The sequence below is a fragment of the Schistocerca nitens genome, chromosome 7 (genome assembly GCF_023898315.1).
Source record: "Schistocerca nitens isolate TAMUIC-IGC-003100 chromosome 7, iqSchNite1.1, whole genome shotgun sequence".
NCBI classification, from domain to species: domain Eukaryota; kingdom Metazoa; phylum Arthropoda; class Insecta; order Orthoptera; family Acrididae; genus Schistocerca; species Schistocerca nitens.
Genome location: NC_064620.1, coordinates 455,578,518 through 455,597,259, shown reverse-complemented (window position 1 = coordinate 455,597,259; position 18,742 = coordinate 455,578,518). Strand labels below are relative to the sequence as shown.

At 40.4% G+C, this 18,742-nt stretch overlaps 1 protein-coding gene across 1 annotated transcript in view; it reads right to left on the bottom strand.

Annotated features, from left to right (window-relative positions):
* The window catches only part of LOC126194755 (vacuolar protein sorting-associated protein 54), a 145,085-nt gene that overhangs the window by 28,662 nt on the left and 97,681 nt on the right, over positions 1-18,742 (bottom strand). The window contains exon 16 of the mRNA XM_049933036.1: positions 4,397-4,656. Within this exon, the coding sequence (XP_049788993.1) occupies positions 4,397-4,656 (260 nt within the window). The remainder of the gene's footprint in view (positions 1-4,396; positions 4,657-18,742) is intronic.

Sequence of the window (18,742 nt, the reverse complement as noted above, 5' to 3'; positions counted from 1 at the left end):
CTGAAATTCGGATGCTCAGGAGAACTATGAATGTGTGCAACGTAACTGGTAAGCAGTTGTGCACGTCGGATCTGCAATGGAGGGAGTCTGGCCTCCACCAGGACACTAGTCACTTGACTCATTCTAAAAGCTCCCGTAGCTAGGCGAACGCCACAGTGGTACTCTGGGTCGAGTAAATGCAATGCTGAGGGTGCCGCCAAACCATAAACCACACTCCCATAGTCAAGGTGGGATTGAACAAGGGCTTCATAGAGCTGCAGCAGAGTAGAGCAATCTGCACTCCAGTTGATGGTGCTCAGGCAACAGGGGGCATTGAGGTGCAACCAGCACTTCTGCTTAAGCTGACGAAGGTGAGGAAGCCAAGTCAATCGGGCATCGAAAACCAGTCCTAAGAATTGATATGTCTCCACTACAGTGGGTGGATCGTCATGAAGGTACGACACTGACAGAAGTGCATGACACACAACTTGCAATCAGAAACTGGAAGCCGTGGGCGAGAGCCCATGACTGCGCCTTGTGGATGGCTCCCTGTAGGCGCCGCTCAGCAATACCAGTACTGATGGAGCAGTACGAAATGCAGAAGTCATCTGCATACAGAGAGGGTGAGACGGACGGCCCTACAGCTGCTTCTAGACTGTTAATGGCCAATAAAAATAGTTATACACTCAATACAGAGCCCTGCGGGACCCATGCTCCTGGATATGGGGAGGGGGAACTATGGGATGCACCAACTTGGACACGGAAAATACGGAGAGAAAGGAAGTCGTGGCTAAAAATCAAGAGTGGGACTCTGAGACCCTACCCGTATAATGTGGCAAGGATATGATGTCGCCAGGTGGTGTCGTAACGCTTTGCATAGATAAAAAAAGATGGCAACAATGTGTTGGCATCTGGAAAAGGGTGTTCAGATGGCAGACTCGAGGGACACAAGATCATCAGTGGTAGAGCCCCCTTGCGGAAGCACCCCTGACATGGAGCCAGTAGGCCACATGACTCGAGGACCCAACCTAACTGCTGATACACCACATGTTCCAGTAGCTTACAAACAATGCTGGTAAGGCTGATGAGCCAATAGCTATCCACATCAAGTGGTTTTTTACCGGATTGCAGCTAATAGATTCAGGGATGAATTCTGGAGGATGATATGCATTGCAGACAGTTATTTCCTGCATCATCCGTATTCTGACAGCCACAGCTTCAAGAGGGGTTTGAAGGGGCACAGTTGCACTACAGACTGAGTTTAGGACATAAACGCAAACTCCACCTGACCCTCTATTATAGTCGCTACGGTTCCTGTACTATACCTTATAGCCATGGAGGGCAGGAGTCTGCACTGCTAGCGACCAGGTTTCCTGGAGGGCAATGCAGAAAGCAGGTGAAAAGCTTAACAGTTGCTGTAGCTCAGCTAGGCGGTGGAAAAAACCACCGCAATTCCACTGAAGGATGATGACATCGTGAGACTGGGAAGGCATGGAACATTCAATGAGGCAATTTACGCCTCACGGTCACCTGTTGCTACCAACGTTTTGCCTGAGCAGTCTATAGCCATTGTGTATGAGGGTCCGGTGAGATCCAGGTCCTCAGCAGACACCAGAATCTCCACCCCATGCTCAGACACAGAGCTTGTAGGTAGCAGTGGTGTGGGTGACACTGCAAGTTCCTTGTTCTTGGGGGTCTTCTTTTTCGATTTCTTGCACTGTTCCGTGGGTTTCTCTGGCTGGGAGGACTTCACAGAATCAGTCTCTGGGACTGAGGATGAACGTGAAGCCCTACAACCAGCTGCTTTTGGGCTCTTCAGCCACTGGCGGGTGTCATCTTTCCCACTAGCAGAAACCTGGAAAGGGAGTGACCCAAGGGACCCCTTCATAGCGAGAGGAGCAGAGGAAGCCTTACGCTTCTCTGGCTCGGAAGTGGGGACTAAAATCCCCAATGGTTGGGGAGTGGGGGGGATGTTGCTCCTGAAGTAGGTGGTGCAGGAACAACAGAGAGGAAAGTGCCTCCCACAAGCAAGGGGGCAGGTGTAGTCTCCCGGTTCTAAGAGGCAACAGGAATTCGAGGAACTAATTGACGAAGAACCATTCTCATAGCGGCGGCATAAGGGGTGGTCATAGCCACAGGATGCAGGTGCTCAAATTTCCTCTTAGCCTCAGTGTAGCTCAGTCAGTCCAGGTTCTTGTACTCCATGATTTTCCTTTCTTTCTGGAGAATCCTGCAGTCAGGCGAGCAATGTGAATGATGCTCTCCACAGTTGACACAGATGGGAAGCACACTGAGTATTGGGATGCGATGGATGTCCATAATCTCGACAGGTGGAGCATTAAGTACAGAGGGAAGTCATATGGCTGAACTTCCAGCACTTAAAGCACTGCATCGGCGGAGGGACTTATGGCTTGACATCACAGCGATAGACCATCACCTTGACCTTCTTGGACAATGTGTCACCCTTAAAGGCCAACATGAAGGCACCCGTGGCAACCTTATTATTGGCAATCTGGTTATCTCTCAGACCCCGATGGATGCGCCAAACAAAACGAACACCTCGTCACTCTACATTGGCGCGCAGCTTGTCTTCAGACTGCAAAGTAAGGTCCCTGCAGAATATAATACCCTGGACCATATTTAAGTTCTCATGAGGCGTGATGGTAACAGAAACAACCCCCAACTTGTCACAAGTGACTAATGCCCATGACTGGGCAGAGGATGCTGTTTTCATCAAAACTGACCCAGAGCGCATTTTGCACAAGCCCTCCACCTCCCCGAACTTGTCCTCCAAATACTCCACAAAAAACTGAGGCTTCATGGATATGAAAGATTCCCCATTAGCTCTCGCACATACAAGGTACCGGGGCAAATAAGCTTCACTGCCATCCTTAGCCTCGCGTTCCTCCCATAGTGTGGCCAGGGAGGGGAACAACTTGGGGTCATATTTATTAGCATTGAAGTCAGACTTTGCCCACTTAGAGATTGCTGGCAGGAGACCACCAGCAAGAGATGATGTACTAACTTCATGGCGTGTCATCCACCCTGGTGCCGTCCACTCCGACCAGGGGCCCTCCCCACAGGCACCACCCAGCCGCAGCAAAGGCCAGCCGCAGCAAAGGCCACCTGGCAGGATGGCCATTGCCGGGAGTTCTGATGCCCCAGGGTGACAGGCATCTACTCCTTGGCATACGCCATCAGCAGAGCGATCCCTGTGTTGTCAGGGGGCTACAACCAACAGGGTACATGGCAGCCCCACCACAACGGACTGGCTACCATGCTGGATGTGATGAAGTCCGTGGACATTGTCGGCACAAAAATTGACACTGCATAGTGCATGATGGAAAATGCACCCAGGAAGGTGTCCTTTCCCAAGAGATGGAGAATGAGCGGGACTGCAATGCGGCAACGAGAAAGTGGGCTAAAGATCTCAATGTACCATGGACACAATGCGTCATGTACTGCGCCCTTCCCCAATTGGCTCGATCTTCGGGAAAATTTTGAAATATGGAGGTCAGACCCTACAGTGGACCATAACATACAGGCCGAACGAAACTTGTGCGACTTGTTTTAGTTCCCTGTTACGACAGGCAGGAATACCTCGGGCCGATTCTAACCCCCGGACCCACAGGGGGTTATCCAATACAGGTCTTTTACAGGTTAGTGAAATGTATTTTTATTGAAATGTATTAAAATGTGGCATTTGCATTTTCATGAACAACGTTTTTTGCACTTTTTTAAAATCATCTACATATTCCTGTTTTAATGCTTGTGTCTTTGCTATGATGCAGTACAGTTGAATAATACGTTGTTATCGCTGTTTCTGTATGCTATAAGCAATGTGCTTTGATATTTTTCCCCGTATTTATTCTCATACTTTGACGCGCTTGCCACTTCAATTGTGTGTTTTGCCGTTTCTAAGTTAATCTGGCAATAATGAATGATGATAAACATCTCAAGTTGCATTAGTTCCTTATGGCACAATGCACACATATTAGAAATGTAACACACTCTTCCTAATTGTTTGTTTATCATGACCATAAATTTTCCGTACTATATTAAATGTACTGCTGTTAAAGATTAACTGATGCTTCTGAAAAATTATTTTCAACTTTTTGACATTTTTCTTACCATTTGTAGACTGTACATAGGTTTATTTTATAGGTATATATTTAAATACAGTAGTCTATTGTGTGTATTTGTGGAACGTCCATAGTATATGTTGGGAGGTGGTGCTCACATCCTTTTTTTAAGAGTACAGCATTAACACTCACTGTGAAGACGCAAATACATTTGGTAATCTGACACTGACATTCTTTCTGATCTTCAATGAATGTTTTACTGGTAACTGACAAATTGAATTCTCCAGAAGGAAAATGCTAGTCAGCAACAACAGTGAGAAGCGACTGTTACGCACCATCAAAGTGTACACGCACAGCAGGCAGGAGTGCAAGCAGCAGTTGGAGAGCACGAGACGCCAAAGCCAAGTTGGTGCTAGTGATCGTCTTCAGGCCCGCTGAGTGCAGCGCACCAGCGCCGAGTACCAGCTGGCAACACCGAGAGTTAAACAGCTTCAGTAGCTCAGCAAGATTGCGACACATGAGAGCTACTGTTACAGGCAGTTCCTCTGCACACTCACAGTACTCTGCCACCATCTTTATTAGCAGCAATGCTGTCCTGTAGATCAACAATATAATGGCTTTGCATTAAAAAGTGCCATAACAAACCCAGTACATTATTGGTAACACAAACAAACACTTTTCATCATTAAATTTTAAATCTCAGGTTTACATCAGATTAAATTAAATTTCAACATTTAATGCCACAATGTTACTCAAAGTAAGATTCAGAGTAATTTACCATTTGAGGTGGAAAGGGTCAATAATTGAACAGTCAGCAATAACATTCAGAAGCTGAGGGACAGATTCACAGGATGCCTTGAATTTCTCTTCTGACAACTCACTGACTTTAGTTGAGTATGGATTTAGCAAACTTGAGTGCAAACAGTTACTTTCAGAATATTCTAATACAGACATTAAAAACCCCACCTCAATAATAGTAATAGTAATAATAATACTAATGGTTACTCATGGTTACTACAAATATTGGAAATATACAAAGTAGATCCTAAATTGATACAGTTCCTAAACATAGTAATGAAAAATTGGAAAACCACACTTAATATCCAAACAAATTCAAATAATATCACATCACAGCCAATACAGATTAAGCGTGGAATATACCAAGGAGACTCATTAAGTCCTTTCTGGTTCTGCCTTGCTCTGAACCCACTATCCAACATGCTAAATAATACAAATTATGGATACAATATTACTGGAACATACCCACACAAAATCACACATTTTCTATACATGGATGATCTAAAACTACTGGCAGCAACAAATCAACAACTCAACCAATTACTAAAGATAACAGAAGTATTCAGCAATGATATAAATATGGCTTTTGGAACAGACAAATGTAAGAAAAATAGCATAGTCAAGGGAAAACACACTAAACAAGAAGATTACATACTGGATAACCACAGCGACTGCATAGAAGCGATGGAAAAAACAGATGCCTATAAGTATCTAGGATACAGACAAAAAATAGGAATAGATAATACAAATATTGAAGTAGAACTAAAAGAAAAATATAGACAAAGACTAACAAAAATAATGAAAACAGAATTGACAGCAAGAAACAAGACAAAAGCTATGAATACTTATGCTATACCAATATTGACCTACTCATTTGGAGTAGTGAAATGGAGTAACACAGACCTAGAAGCACTCAATACACTTACACGATCACAATGCCACAAATATAGAATACATCACATACATTCAGCAACAGAAAGATTCACATTAAGCAGAAAGGAAGGAGCAAGGGGATTTATCGACAAAAAAAATCTACATTATGGACAGGTAGACAAGTTAAGAAAATTCTTTCTAGAACGAGCAGAAATTAGCAAAATACACAAAGCAATCACTCATATAAATACATCGGCTACACCACTGCAATTTCATAACCACTTCTACAACCCTCTAGATCACATAACATCAACAGATACAAAGAAAGTAAATTGGAAAAAGAAAACACTACATGGCAAGCACCCGTATCATCTAACACAGCCACACATCGATCAAGACGCATCCAACACATGGCTAAGAAAAGGCAATATATACAGTGAGACGGAAAGATTCATGATTGCAATACAGGATCAAACAATAAACACCAGATATTACAGCAAGCATATTATTAGAGATCCCAATACCACAACAGATAAATGCAGGCTTTGCAAACAACAAATAGAAACAGTAGATCACATCACAAGCGGATGTACAATACTAGCAAATACAGAATACCCCAGAAGACATGACAATGTAGCAAAAATAATACACCAACAACTTGCCATACAACATAAACTAATAAAACAAAATGTTCCCACATACAAGTATGCACCATAAAATGTACTGGAGAATGATGAATACAAATTATACTGGAACAGAACCATTATAACAGATAAAACAACACCACATAACAAACCTGACATTATACTCACCAATAAAAAGAAGAAATTAACACAACTAATCGAAATATCCATACCCAATACAACAAATATACAGAAGAAAACAGGAGTCAAGGACATGTGGCATCAGCATAAAGTTGACATTATACCAATTATACTATCAACTACAGGAGTCATACCACACAATATCCACCAGTACATCAACGCAATACAGCTACATCCAAACGTATATATACAACTACAGAAATCTGTAATTATTGATACTTGTTCAATTACCCGAAAGTTCCTAAATGCAATGTAACATGTACCGTACAGTTAAAAGGAAGTCACGCTTGATCAAGGTCCGCATCACTTTCCATTTTTAACCAGACATAACGTCTGAGAAAGGAAAGAAATAATAATAATAATCCCACTTCCCTGAGACATATGCTGCAATAAATATGTTGTCCTCAGCTAGACAGATACAGGGTAGTTACCTTATTTACCTAATTATAAGATGACCCTGAATATTAGATGACCCCCGCCCACTCCCCCCTGAAAACATAGCAGATTTCACTTTTATACTGACTTGCTTCCAAACCTATCATCTGCCAGCCACTCTCTCATTTGCTGTATAGAATCAGCAGCTGATACAGCCCCAATTGTTCCCACCATGCCTCATGGTGAGTGTCTACAACGTTGCTCCACAAAATACATTAAGTACACCACATACCCCAATCTAGACTTTTAGCATATTGTGCAGAAATGTATGCTATTGTTGAGTATTTGTTCAGTTTTAAAGTCAATTTGCTACCGAATGCAAATGGATTCAGGCACACTGCCATTTAAAAACTTAGATGTTTGTAAAAAGCCAAGGTACACAGTATTCAATCCCACAGTTGACAGCACGATGTAATTTCTGCTCCCTCACAGCTACACTTGTTGCACTGTGCCCCATCCAACATTCCATACTGCTGTTCTTGAGCACCAGTTACAAGTGGATGACAATATCTCCCAGAGTGCAGGACATATGTAACAAAGCAACTAATACGTGAATAAAAGCTTGCAATCACCATTCAGTACAATTCTCGAACCTTTGATGTAGTTACATCTGTTGATGCTATCTCCAAAATAGGTCTTCCGCTGTAATTAATTCTTGCGATAAGAATTGCAGTTGGTTTAATGTGATTTATTTTGTTTTTTAGACATTTAACTCTGGATTAATTTTCTTTTACATTTCATCTGAACATCATCACCTTGCTCCAAAGCTGATTAAAAATTGGTAATGTTTTTCCATGGTATTCTAATACATGAATGATAATCCAAATGGCAAATTATTACAGTTTCTCATTAACAAATAAAATATTAGCTTTGGTTCAGAAACAAGTAATGGTTTTTGAAGGAGAAGATTTTCACCTTTCAATGTTACCTTTACTTAAAAAGCAGCATGATTGTATGCATACAGTATCCATAGGTACGAGAACTTTTATTATGAACCTGTTAAAATACAACAAAGGTTTGTAAGTTGATAGAATTTAATGTCATTTCCTCTGGTGTTTCACGTAACCGTCAATTTTTAAGCAGAGCATTGACTGTTTTACTTGCTAGTACGTAATTTCTTGTGTACATCCCTTGTGCTAGCACCACGAGTCAAATGTCACGTGATTAGTCAAGCGCGATCGATACTGTATCGAGCGCTTCGGCATATCGGGATATCTTGAGCCTATTTGAATGCAAGAACTGTTTGCTAGACCCTACTCTTTGGGACGGTCCAAAACAAATTTGTATGAAATCTCTGTAAAGGTAAGACAATCCATATATTAATCTATGAACTGTGTAAAAGCACTGTCCTCAGCAGCAATTGTGTGATCTGGGAATGTAAGACGATCCCATATTTTTTGAATGACAGATCTGGGAAAAAACCTCTGCTTACAATCAGGTAAATATGGTAGTTTCAGATGAGAGCATTTGCCAAGAAACATTTCCTCCGTCTCATTTTTTTCCATTCTGTCATCGTCCACAAAATGCAAACATCCCTCAGCTTTATTAGCACTCACTCATTACAATCACACAATACAGGCACATACTACGTACATCAAACACACTGAATGGAAGCTACGGTAAGCTGTGTCTATCAGCATGCACTTATGTATGATGACTAGTAAACCAACTGTTGAATAAAGGGTAAATCAACTATTGATTAATTTGTTTAAAAACAAATAAATTATTTAAAAACACAATCTGAAAGACTCTCCACACATTTTCAAATCTGCTGGCAAAGTATAAATCATCGAATGCAAAGAAAGGACAAAAAGAGTGGAACATTTCTGGGAGCAGCTAGAAGACGACATGCAAAAACGTTCTAGAGAAACTTAGCATCTTATTAATGGGGGACTTCAATGACTTGATACGGGAGGAAAAATACAAAAAAATTTGTTGGAAACTACCCAGAACTAACCAAAGTGGCATCAGACTGACAAAACTATGCCAAGCTCACAACACGATCCTGAATTCCACAGCCTTAAAAAACCATGGGTCTCGCCAAACTCTTACTGAGGTGAACTCTGACTGGACTACATATTAATCAAACTGAAGCTCCATAAAAAAAAAATACAGAATGTTGAAGTCCTCAGAGGAGTCAACCTATTTTTTGATCACTACCTTCCTAAAATAAAACTCAAAATCATCCCCAAAAGGAAAAAACAAACTAGTGGCCCCAAAAGCAGAAAATACGACCCAGGAAAAACCATAAACTTCAAAGACGTTCCCTTTGCAACTGAAGACATGCAAAACTGAAACTGGAATCAAATAAAAGCCCCCCCCCCCCCCAAAAAAAAACACACACACACACACACACACACACACACACACACACACACACACACAAGAAGACCAGATTCTCTTTCAGAGCAATGAAGACTTCATCTAAAACAACACAAAGAACTTTATAAGACTTTAAACCCAAAATTACCAAATAAGGCCCCACCAACCCTACATCTCTAGGACAAATACAGAAATACTGTCCACAACAGCAGGGATAACTGCAAAATATTGGCAGAATACTTCAGTAATCTCCTCAACTGTGAAGAATCCGTGTTAAAAAAAATGGACTTCAAGATCTCAACAACAACCACCAACACAAACTTTGAACCACTGATCACAGAAGAACTATAGACAGTCATTTCAAATCTGAAATACTATATGGGTTTATAGACAATTGCATCACAGCTGAACTTTGGAAAACGTCAACAAAAATCAAACAGACTCTCTTCAACACAGTTTTAAGAAATCTGGATAAATCAAAGAATCTCAGGTTAGTGGAAGACAGCCCTCAACCACTCATTCCAAAAGGAAGGGTTCAAAACAGATACAAACAACTACAGAAGGATGTCATTCCTAGACACAACATTTAAGATATTCTCAGAAGTCGTACTAAACAGGACAGAACCCCAATTACACCATCAACTTTGAGAATACTAAGTGGATTTCAGGAAAGGAAGATCTTGTTTGGAACTAATGCTAAAACTCAAAATCCTCATGGCCTACCAAAAATCAAGAGCAAAATTATATGTTGTTTCTTTCATTGACTTTCATGAACAATATGACTTGACAGACAAGGAATCCCTCATCTCTGTACTGAAAGAACTAGAGAGCACAGGAGAATTAGAATTAAAAGCATTCATGTTCTGAGCGATTTTTCCAAACCCTATCACTTTCCCTAAATCTCATCAGTCCTTTTCCTTCATCCCTCTTCCTAATCCTTCTTCCAGAAGAAGGAGCCACTAGCTCTGAAAGCTCACTAATTTTAATGTCTTTATATGTGTGTTGTCCTGCCACTGCTTGGTGAGTAGATTTATCTTCGAAAATTGATTATTCTAAAAGAATTAAACCTAGACAACAAAACAACAAACCTAATCTTTGACAAGATATGTTTCCCTCCCCCCTGTCTGTTTTCGCATTTTGAATATCTTTTATATATTTAGCGTGCATTATACTGTGGATTTACCTGTACATTGAATTTCCAATAGTTGCTATACAGGTGTGACTTGTTTACGCACTGAAGTCAACATCTCTAATGAACTGTGTACATGCACGAGTATTTTTAAAAATACCTTTTTTTCTGAATAGCCATACCAGTGCCTTTTTTCTCGTCACATGAGAGAAGTTTCGGCAACTCGAGTTGTTTTACAGTGGTGTTAGATGTGACTTCTGATGAATGTTTGTTTACATACGCCTGACGTTTCAGAATAACCTCGCGCCTGACTTTAGTGAACTTTCAGTAGCAATGAACTTAATACATTACCAGAAGTTACATTGTTTTTATAGTGAAATAAACTTAATGCATTTTGTAATACTCCTTTAGTGTTTCTATTGTTACAGATAATATTTGACGATCAGTGAAAACTGTGGGAGCTATCATAGGAAAGTTAGTAGTGGGATGCACTACGAGAACCGTAGTAAATGGTTTCACTGAGGAATGTAGTGGGGAGAACTCTGGAGAGACTGCTGATGCTCTCTCCTGGAACTGCAAAATACGCACGAGGGAGATTGGAGCAGGAGGAAGTACAGTTGGATAAAACTAGGGGAGCTGGTGGGGATGGGGTAAGGTAGTGATGAGGGGGGCTGTTGGGAACTGGCAGTTGGTAGAAGGGCTTGCAGGAGGAGGACCTGGTCTGACAGTTTTGTTTAGACTGCCAGCAACAGATTTCACCTACCAGAGTTGATGAGAGAGGAGCCTCAAGATGGTGCAAGAGTAGGATACGTGCAGCAGACTCTGTCCATGATTAGGAAGCTTAGGATAACACTATTGTCAGGAAGAAGAGAGGACTGCTGCTATATAGGCATAGCAGATGCATTGGCACTGAATTACAGAAGTAAGGGAAGGAGTATTAGGTGACCAGTACTTTCAAGCTGAGTGCTGTGTTGGATCAGGTGATTCATGTAAGAATTTTATGAAAGATGACCAGGTGGTAATAGTGTATGGGGCAGGGAACAATTTGGATACAGTCAGGGCATACAACATAGGTGGTGACTTGCGTAAAAAGGTTTCTCTAATTAGTGGCACAAATGAGAGTGTGGTACAGCTGTTCTGGGGGCATGATCAGCCTTGTCTTGGCAGCGATGCAAGGCGTGTCAATGTGGAGCTGGTGATGGCACTGATGACTGCTGGCCAGTCACACACTGAACTGGTGCTGGTGGGAACTATTGGGACATGGAGCTACATTTGGTATGGTCTACAGCTAAACAGGCATGGGAAAGGGAGGTTGGTGGAGGTGATTAGTGAACGTGGGGTCGCACATGGTCAAATAACAGTTGTTGTGGATAGCTCTCCTATGTTAAGAGTATCTCAACCAGCTTAGAGACTTCTGCAATGTGAATGCAGACAGGGTGTAGTATACATGGATGAGGGAAAAAAATAAACCAGAAAATAAACCAGATTTTTCCCGGATTTCCCAGTTAAAAATACACTTTCTCCCAAATGAAAACACACTTTTTCCGTGTTTTGTGACAGTATACTTTTCCCCAGAACTGTAAAACTTATGAATCCTTTGAATGGTTATGGTTTTATACACAAGCGTAGAATTTCGCGGCACATTAGAAAATGAAAGTCAGGGGAAAAAAACAGTTTTGGAAAGATGTCTGACGTGTAGCATTATGTACACTGAATATTTTTTGTATTACAAAAGTATAAATTCGAATTCCACCAAACACCGCACATTACATTCCAAAGCATTGAAATCGAGATTGTGATGCGCTTTTGTAAGCCACTCATGATCATGTGTCATGATCTTGCCAGCCAACTGCAGCGGATATTCAGAGCACAGGACATGAGACGTAGTCAGCCAACAGCAACATCACTTTTAATTAACGTGAACACAGAAATAGGAGAAGTTAATGGTTTAAATTAATATACATAGTGTTGCTACAAGAAAAGAAAAGAAAAGAAAAGCTTTCACATATAATATTGGTCTCTAAGATTAATAAGTTGCAAGTGAAGCGAAGCTTTCACATCTAATGCTGATCTTTCTGGCGCGTGTTACACTTTAAGATACATCACACGAATGTGCCAGTAAAATTTTTAACAACGACATAGGAAGTAAATGTCACCTTCTGGGCTCTAAATTATTCTAAATGGTCATCCTCGAAGAGTTTACTTTTAAATGAGAGTCAAACACACTGTGATTTAAGAATTCACCATCCATTCTCGCACATAGTTCATCTTGCGTAAAAGGAAATATACTTTGAGAGTAACGCTTTCCAAACAACCGTTCACAATATTTTCCAGCAACCTGTTACAAATAGGTTAGTTTCAGCAGTTGCCAGAGAGCGCCAGATAACATGCTTAACTGTGCTTGCGCAGCTACAATGACGCAGGAACCCCTTATGTTTGTACATGTAAAACATTAAAAGATCTTACATTATGTCCTAAAAGAAAGAAGACATTAGAGAATACTCCAAGAGGATTGGAATTTCGTGAACCATACTATAATGCATAATTTGGCTTAAAGTGCACATTCGTATGTCCAGATTCGGATGTAAAGTTACTTGGAGTACCAGTACTGTATCATCTCATGTTTGGTTCTTTATTACGGCATAATGCCATATGTGTTAGAAGATGAAAACGTGCCCTTGAAATGCAGTGAACATTTGAGGCTAGCCAACAGTGTGGAATTAAACACTTCATTTCATATAAATTGACTCCCTCAGTGGAAAAGATTAATAGAAGCCAAATTTCTTTAGCAAACCGACAAAAATAACTTCATTGTTCTGCAAGACGATTAATGCTTGACTGTCAGAAAGATGGAAATAAAATAAAATCTGAAACTATTAACATATTTTAGCCTTCTGTAATTACGTGAAAGTTTTTTAATTCACTTGATAGCTCATGGCCACAGAAATCTGTTTTGTTTTCACATGATGTGACAGCACTAAATGACGAGAAAACAGCAAAATCACTTAATGTAAACAGGGGTCACATGGAGGCTACCCAATCCAACTCAGACTGCTTTGTGCATCAGCCCCTGATGCACGATATTTCCAAAACGGGGCAATACTAGATAGTGGATGGTCCAGACTCCCTCAGTGAAATGAAGAGAACTTGTTGGTGGTTTTGATTTCCACATATGGCCTCACATCATCATGGAGTATAGCCACATTCTCCAAATCACGAATCTCTTGGTGCATCTTTTTGACAGAAGCCCACAGATGTGACAGTCTGAAACAATAATAGTTGGCACTAATGGGTGCACAATTATGAAATTCAATAGAAGTGGTCCTGGGTGATCCCAAACGACTATTAATGTTGCTTTCCAAATAAGTGACACTGCACGGATTTTTTGTTGTCGTCACAAGCAGGCCCAGATGCTGAAATTTTGGCCTTAAACGCAGTATCCACATTTCATTATCAGTAACGATGTGGTTCAGGAAACCGTCACCCTCCTGAGCATACCACTGTAGATGATTCGGTGAAGCAATCTGCTTGCCTTTGATCATGTCATGCAACTGCTTAGGCATCCACCGACATGTAAACTTCCGGTACCCTAAGGACCTGTGAACAATGTCAAAACACTCCCATATCAAATTCCACGCTCCCAGGAAATGCCCTTTAGGTACACACACACACACCAATCTGATTTCACAACTGCATCAGTGCGAGAATGGTGCTACCTGTCAGTGATGAATGTGGTCTCCCCGAACATTCGTTGTCATTTAAGTCTTCACAGCCTTTTGCGAACTCAACACTAACACCACCTGATACATTTCACAGCAAGTCACTTTTCCCTGTGCTTGGGCTGCTTTTTCCTAGTACGTTTGTCCCTTGCTCCATAGAAAATGAATCACACTTTGTGATTCACGTATCCATGGCATATGAGCAGCAAACACCATCTTCAACAACTGACAGCAGCACCATACCATGGAACTACCAGCAGATAAGGGCAGTCCGGTCCAAGAACGGTCCACCACTGGGTATGCGTAAGTTGACTTCACAATTACAGCCGTAACTTGGTTAAAAAACTACATGCCAAGAAGTTCTGATACAACACCACCATGAAATTAAATTACAGTCTTTGAGCAGCGCAGTACTACCCATTATAGTGCACTGGTGTAGAGATCATTAATTGCAGCAAATAGTATTATCATCACATGAAGATGCAAGCTGCTACCGTTAATCTACCTTTCAAGGTGCAGGATGGTGTAATAAATAACAGGAGTGGCACACATTCTAAATTTGGACCAGATCTGGCCACAATTAGCATAGATAAAGATGTTGAATTGGTGTCCACTGAAGTAACAAAGCTAGATGCATAAAGAAGTTAATCACTGTGTGTGTTAACCACTCACCTAGTGATAATGTGGACACTTTTGTCAACAAATTACGTGAAGTCCTATGGAAAGCATCTCAGTCCCAAACACTAACATAAAAATATGCAGAGACATAAATATTGACACAGGTGTTGAGGGTGAAATTAGTAATAACTTCCTAAACATTTTGAGCACTTTTAGCCTGGCTGAAATGGTGCTTAACTGGTGAACACTATTATGAGGGTTCCACAAAAGCTCATCTGCAATTTTAGACTGTGTACTTATAGATACTGACAGGAAATGTCGTAAAGTATTTATAAGAGATCTTGGCTTTTTGTATCATTGCTATCAGATAGTAAAACTAAGCACAGGCTCAATGAACCATGCAAAACTGCAAACCTACAAAAGATTTTCTAAGATCATAAGATACATATTTTTATAGGACATTGGGAAATCAAATCTGTGATGAAGTATATACGGAAAGCAATCTAGTTATTGAGTTATGTAAATTTTGCACGTTGTTTAGTTCAATTTCTGAGCAGACATTTCCAAAAGGAGCCATTTCTACAGAAGCAGCTAATGAAATACATGGATAACCGTACGAGAAAATCCTCATGGGCAATTAAATTTCTCAGTTCTTTGTAAAAGCGTTGCACTAATCCACAGTTTCTAGAGTACATTCAAAGTTTTAAGAAACACATACAAGAGGGTACCGCTTGCTGCAAAAAAATCATTCAAGGACAGAATTATATATAATGTGAAAAAAAGGAAAAGTGATATGGGACGTTATAAAACAAATTGGAAAACGCAGGCAAGTATACCAACATAAAAACAAAGACGGAAATAGAATAATATAAAGTTCTCAACAATTACCAAATTTTGTAAATGATCATTTCTATGGTTCTGTGGACAAATACCAGCAAAATTTTCCTAAACGCATATAGCACCCACAATGACTTACACAGCAAGCACAATGATGATGTTTCCCCACAACAGAGCTTGAATTTAGAAAGACAATACAACAATTAAAGAATAAGAAGTCAAAAAAGGCACAAATGAGGTTCCTGCCTCTGTTCTGGAGGCATGCATAGACAGCACACATGCTCCATTAACAAACATAATACGTGAGTCCTTTAGTTCTGGTGTTTTCCCAAAGTACCTACAGCAAGCACAAGTGGTTCCCTAACTAATGGTAATGCAGAACACATTGAAAACTACAGGCCAGTTTCACTGCTGTCTTCATTCTCAAAAATAATTGAAGTAATTATGAACAAGATGGTTGGTTGTTTGGGGAAGGAGACCAGACAGCGTGGTCATCGGTCTCATCGGATTAAGGAAGGATGGGGAAGGAAGTCGGCCGTACCCTTTCAGAGGAACCATCCCGGCATTTGCCTGGAGTGATTTAGGGAAATCACGGAAAACCTAAATCAGGATGGCCGGACGCGGGATTGAACCGTCGTCCTCCCGAATGCGAGTCCAGTGTCGAACCACTGCGCCACCTCGCTCGGTAGGAACAAGAGATTGGTAAGTTACACAAGTAAATAGAACCATTTTATTGAAGTGCAATTTGGTTTCAGAAGTGGGAGAAGAACAATACTGACCACTGCACAGTCCATAAAAGTGGCACTTCAACGCCTTAAGACAGAGAATTGTGTTACAGGAATTTTCTTTGCCTTCTCCAAGGCTTTTGACACTGATGACCACAAAATACAATTGAGCAAACTAGAAGCACTAGGTGTAGGAGGAATTGCAAGAGTGGCTTGAGTCTTACTTGGAAGACAGGGTGCAAAATGTGGAGATTGTCCACATGTCGGCTGATAAATTTTTACACAATTGTCAGACAAGAAACATACAAACAGAGGTGTTTCTCAGGGTAGCTTGTTTGATCCAGTTCTGTTCTTATTTTATATAAATGACTTTCCAAACAGTTTAAGGCATGGAGAAAAAGTTCTCTTTGCCGATGACAGCATCGTCATAGTTACTGATCAAACATCAGAGCTCCTATCAGAGAGAACAAGTGAAACCCTCGATAATGTTTACAACTGGACAGTATATAATAAATTATTACTGAACATAAAGAAAATGAACAGCATGTACTTCGGCATAAAGAGGGGAAGCAACTCTGTTACTCTGAACATAGATGCTGAAGCTACAAATCGTGTTTAAGACCAAATTTTTTGGATCAGAACTCTGGCTGGCAGCTATCATGGAATGAACATACCAAGACACTGGAAAAAACAATGTCGTCATCTTTTTATGCTCTTAGAGTATTAGCATCAGTTTGTAACAGCCAATGTCTGGGGGTGATACAAAATGTCTATATACACTCAATTCTTGGCTACGGGATTCTTTCCTACGGATCAAAGGCACAAAACAAGGACACGGCTTTTAAACTGCAAAGACATTACGAATAATAACTGAATGAGGTAGTCAGGCTAATTATAAAGAGCTATTTTAATAAAATTGGGCAGCCCTACTGCACCAAGTGAGTATCTCTATCAATTTGTGGTGCATCAGCTAAAATGTTACTAAATAGTTCTATACAAAATCATGGAACAAGAGCCAGTTACATTTACCCAGGAAAAATGTGAAAAAAGCTCAAAACTGCAGTTTATATCATGGGATAAGACAGTACAGTACATTGCCAATAGGAGTGAAAAGATTACTAAAATACATCTGTTTTAAAAAGCAGCTAAAACATTCTTCAAAAGTAATGCAAATTGCACAATTAAAGAGTACTTAGAGGACTCAGAGTAGCAGTCAGTAATGTAGGTGGAAAACTACAACTTGTCACATTTCAATATAATTGTGATTACTGTTTTCAAATGGTAATCATGTGAAGATGTAAAATGCATGACAGTATTGTCTGTTGACTTGTTTGCAGGTAGACAGTGATACGTTGTTGAAAATGGACTATGGAATTGATTCATGGAAAACACCAGCATCTTCACTACACAGGAGACATCAGTTGATATCCTCTGTGTGTGGGGCAATGAAGAACAGAACTATATTTCATCTGCAAGTTACCTGGAACAAACCGTGTGTAAATTAAGGAACATTATACAATATGGACTTACCGAATCCGGCAGTGAAGCTGTTAAGACACTGACTTCATATCCGAGTGAATGGAGTTTTTCTGTCCAGCCATCCTGATTTGGGTTTTCTTGCATAACGCAAATGACAAAAGGTTTCTTAATCAAGACCACTGCCAACCACTTGTGCTACCCAATCCCCAAAAAGCACATTATGTATGCTCTGTGTTTTATGTTTCTGGCTGCTGATTTGCAGTATACTACATTGACAAATCCTGTATCACTGTGAGATGATCCTTGGACGAATTAACAAATAAACCATCAAAAACCTTTACACCAACACAAACTTCAAAGTCAAATCCATGGGAGAACTCTCAGATCTTTTTGAGATCAAAATTGGTGGAAAGCAAGGAGCTGGACTCTTTCCACTGCTATTTAACTGTGCCCTAGAAGAAGTTGTCAAAGAGAGGAACAACAAGATCCATAGTGGAATTCAACTAGTAACAAAAGCAAAGGTAACAAAGTCAATTTTCTAGCCTTTGCAGATGATATGGCTCTACTAGCCAATACTTGGGATGAAGCCAAATAACAGACTCTTGAGTTACAAAACAAGCAGAAAAAATAGGTCTCAAATCTCCTTTGAAAAGCCCAAGATAATGACAAACAGAAGAAACCCACCTAAACAATTTAAAGTGGGAGTACAAAAAATGGAGATTATTAAAGAATTCAAATATCCTGGAGAATATGTAAGTTGGAATGCCCTCGAAAAAAAGGCAATAAAATCTAGAAGAAGTAAAGTTGAACTTGTCTCCCAACTCATCAAAAACATGTAACAAAAAGTGTTACACATTATAACACTGTAATCAAACTGGAAGGCCTGTATGCTGCTGAAACACTGTCCGAAACCAACCAAGGT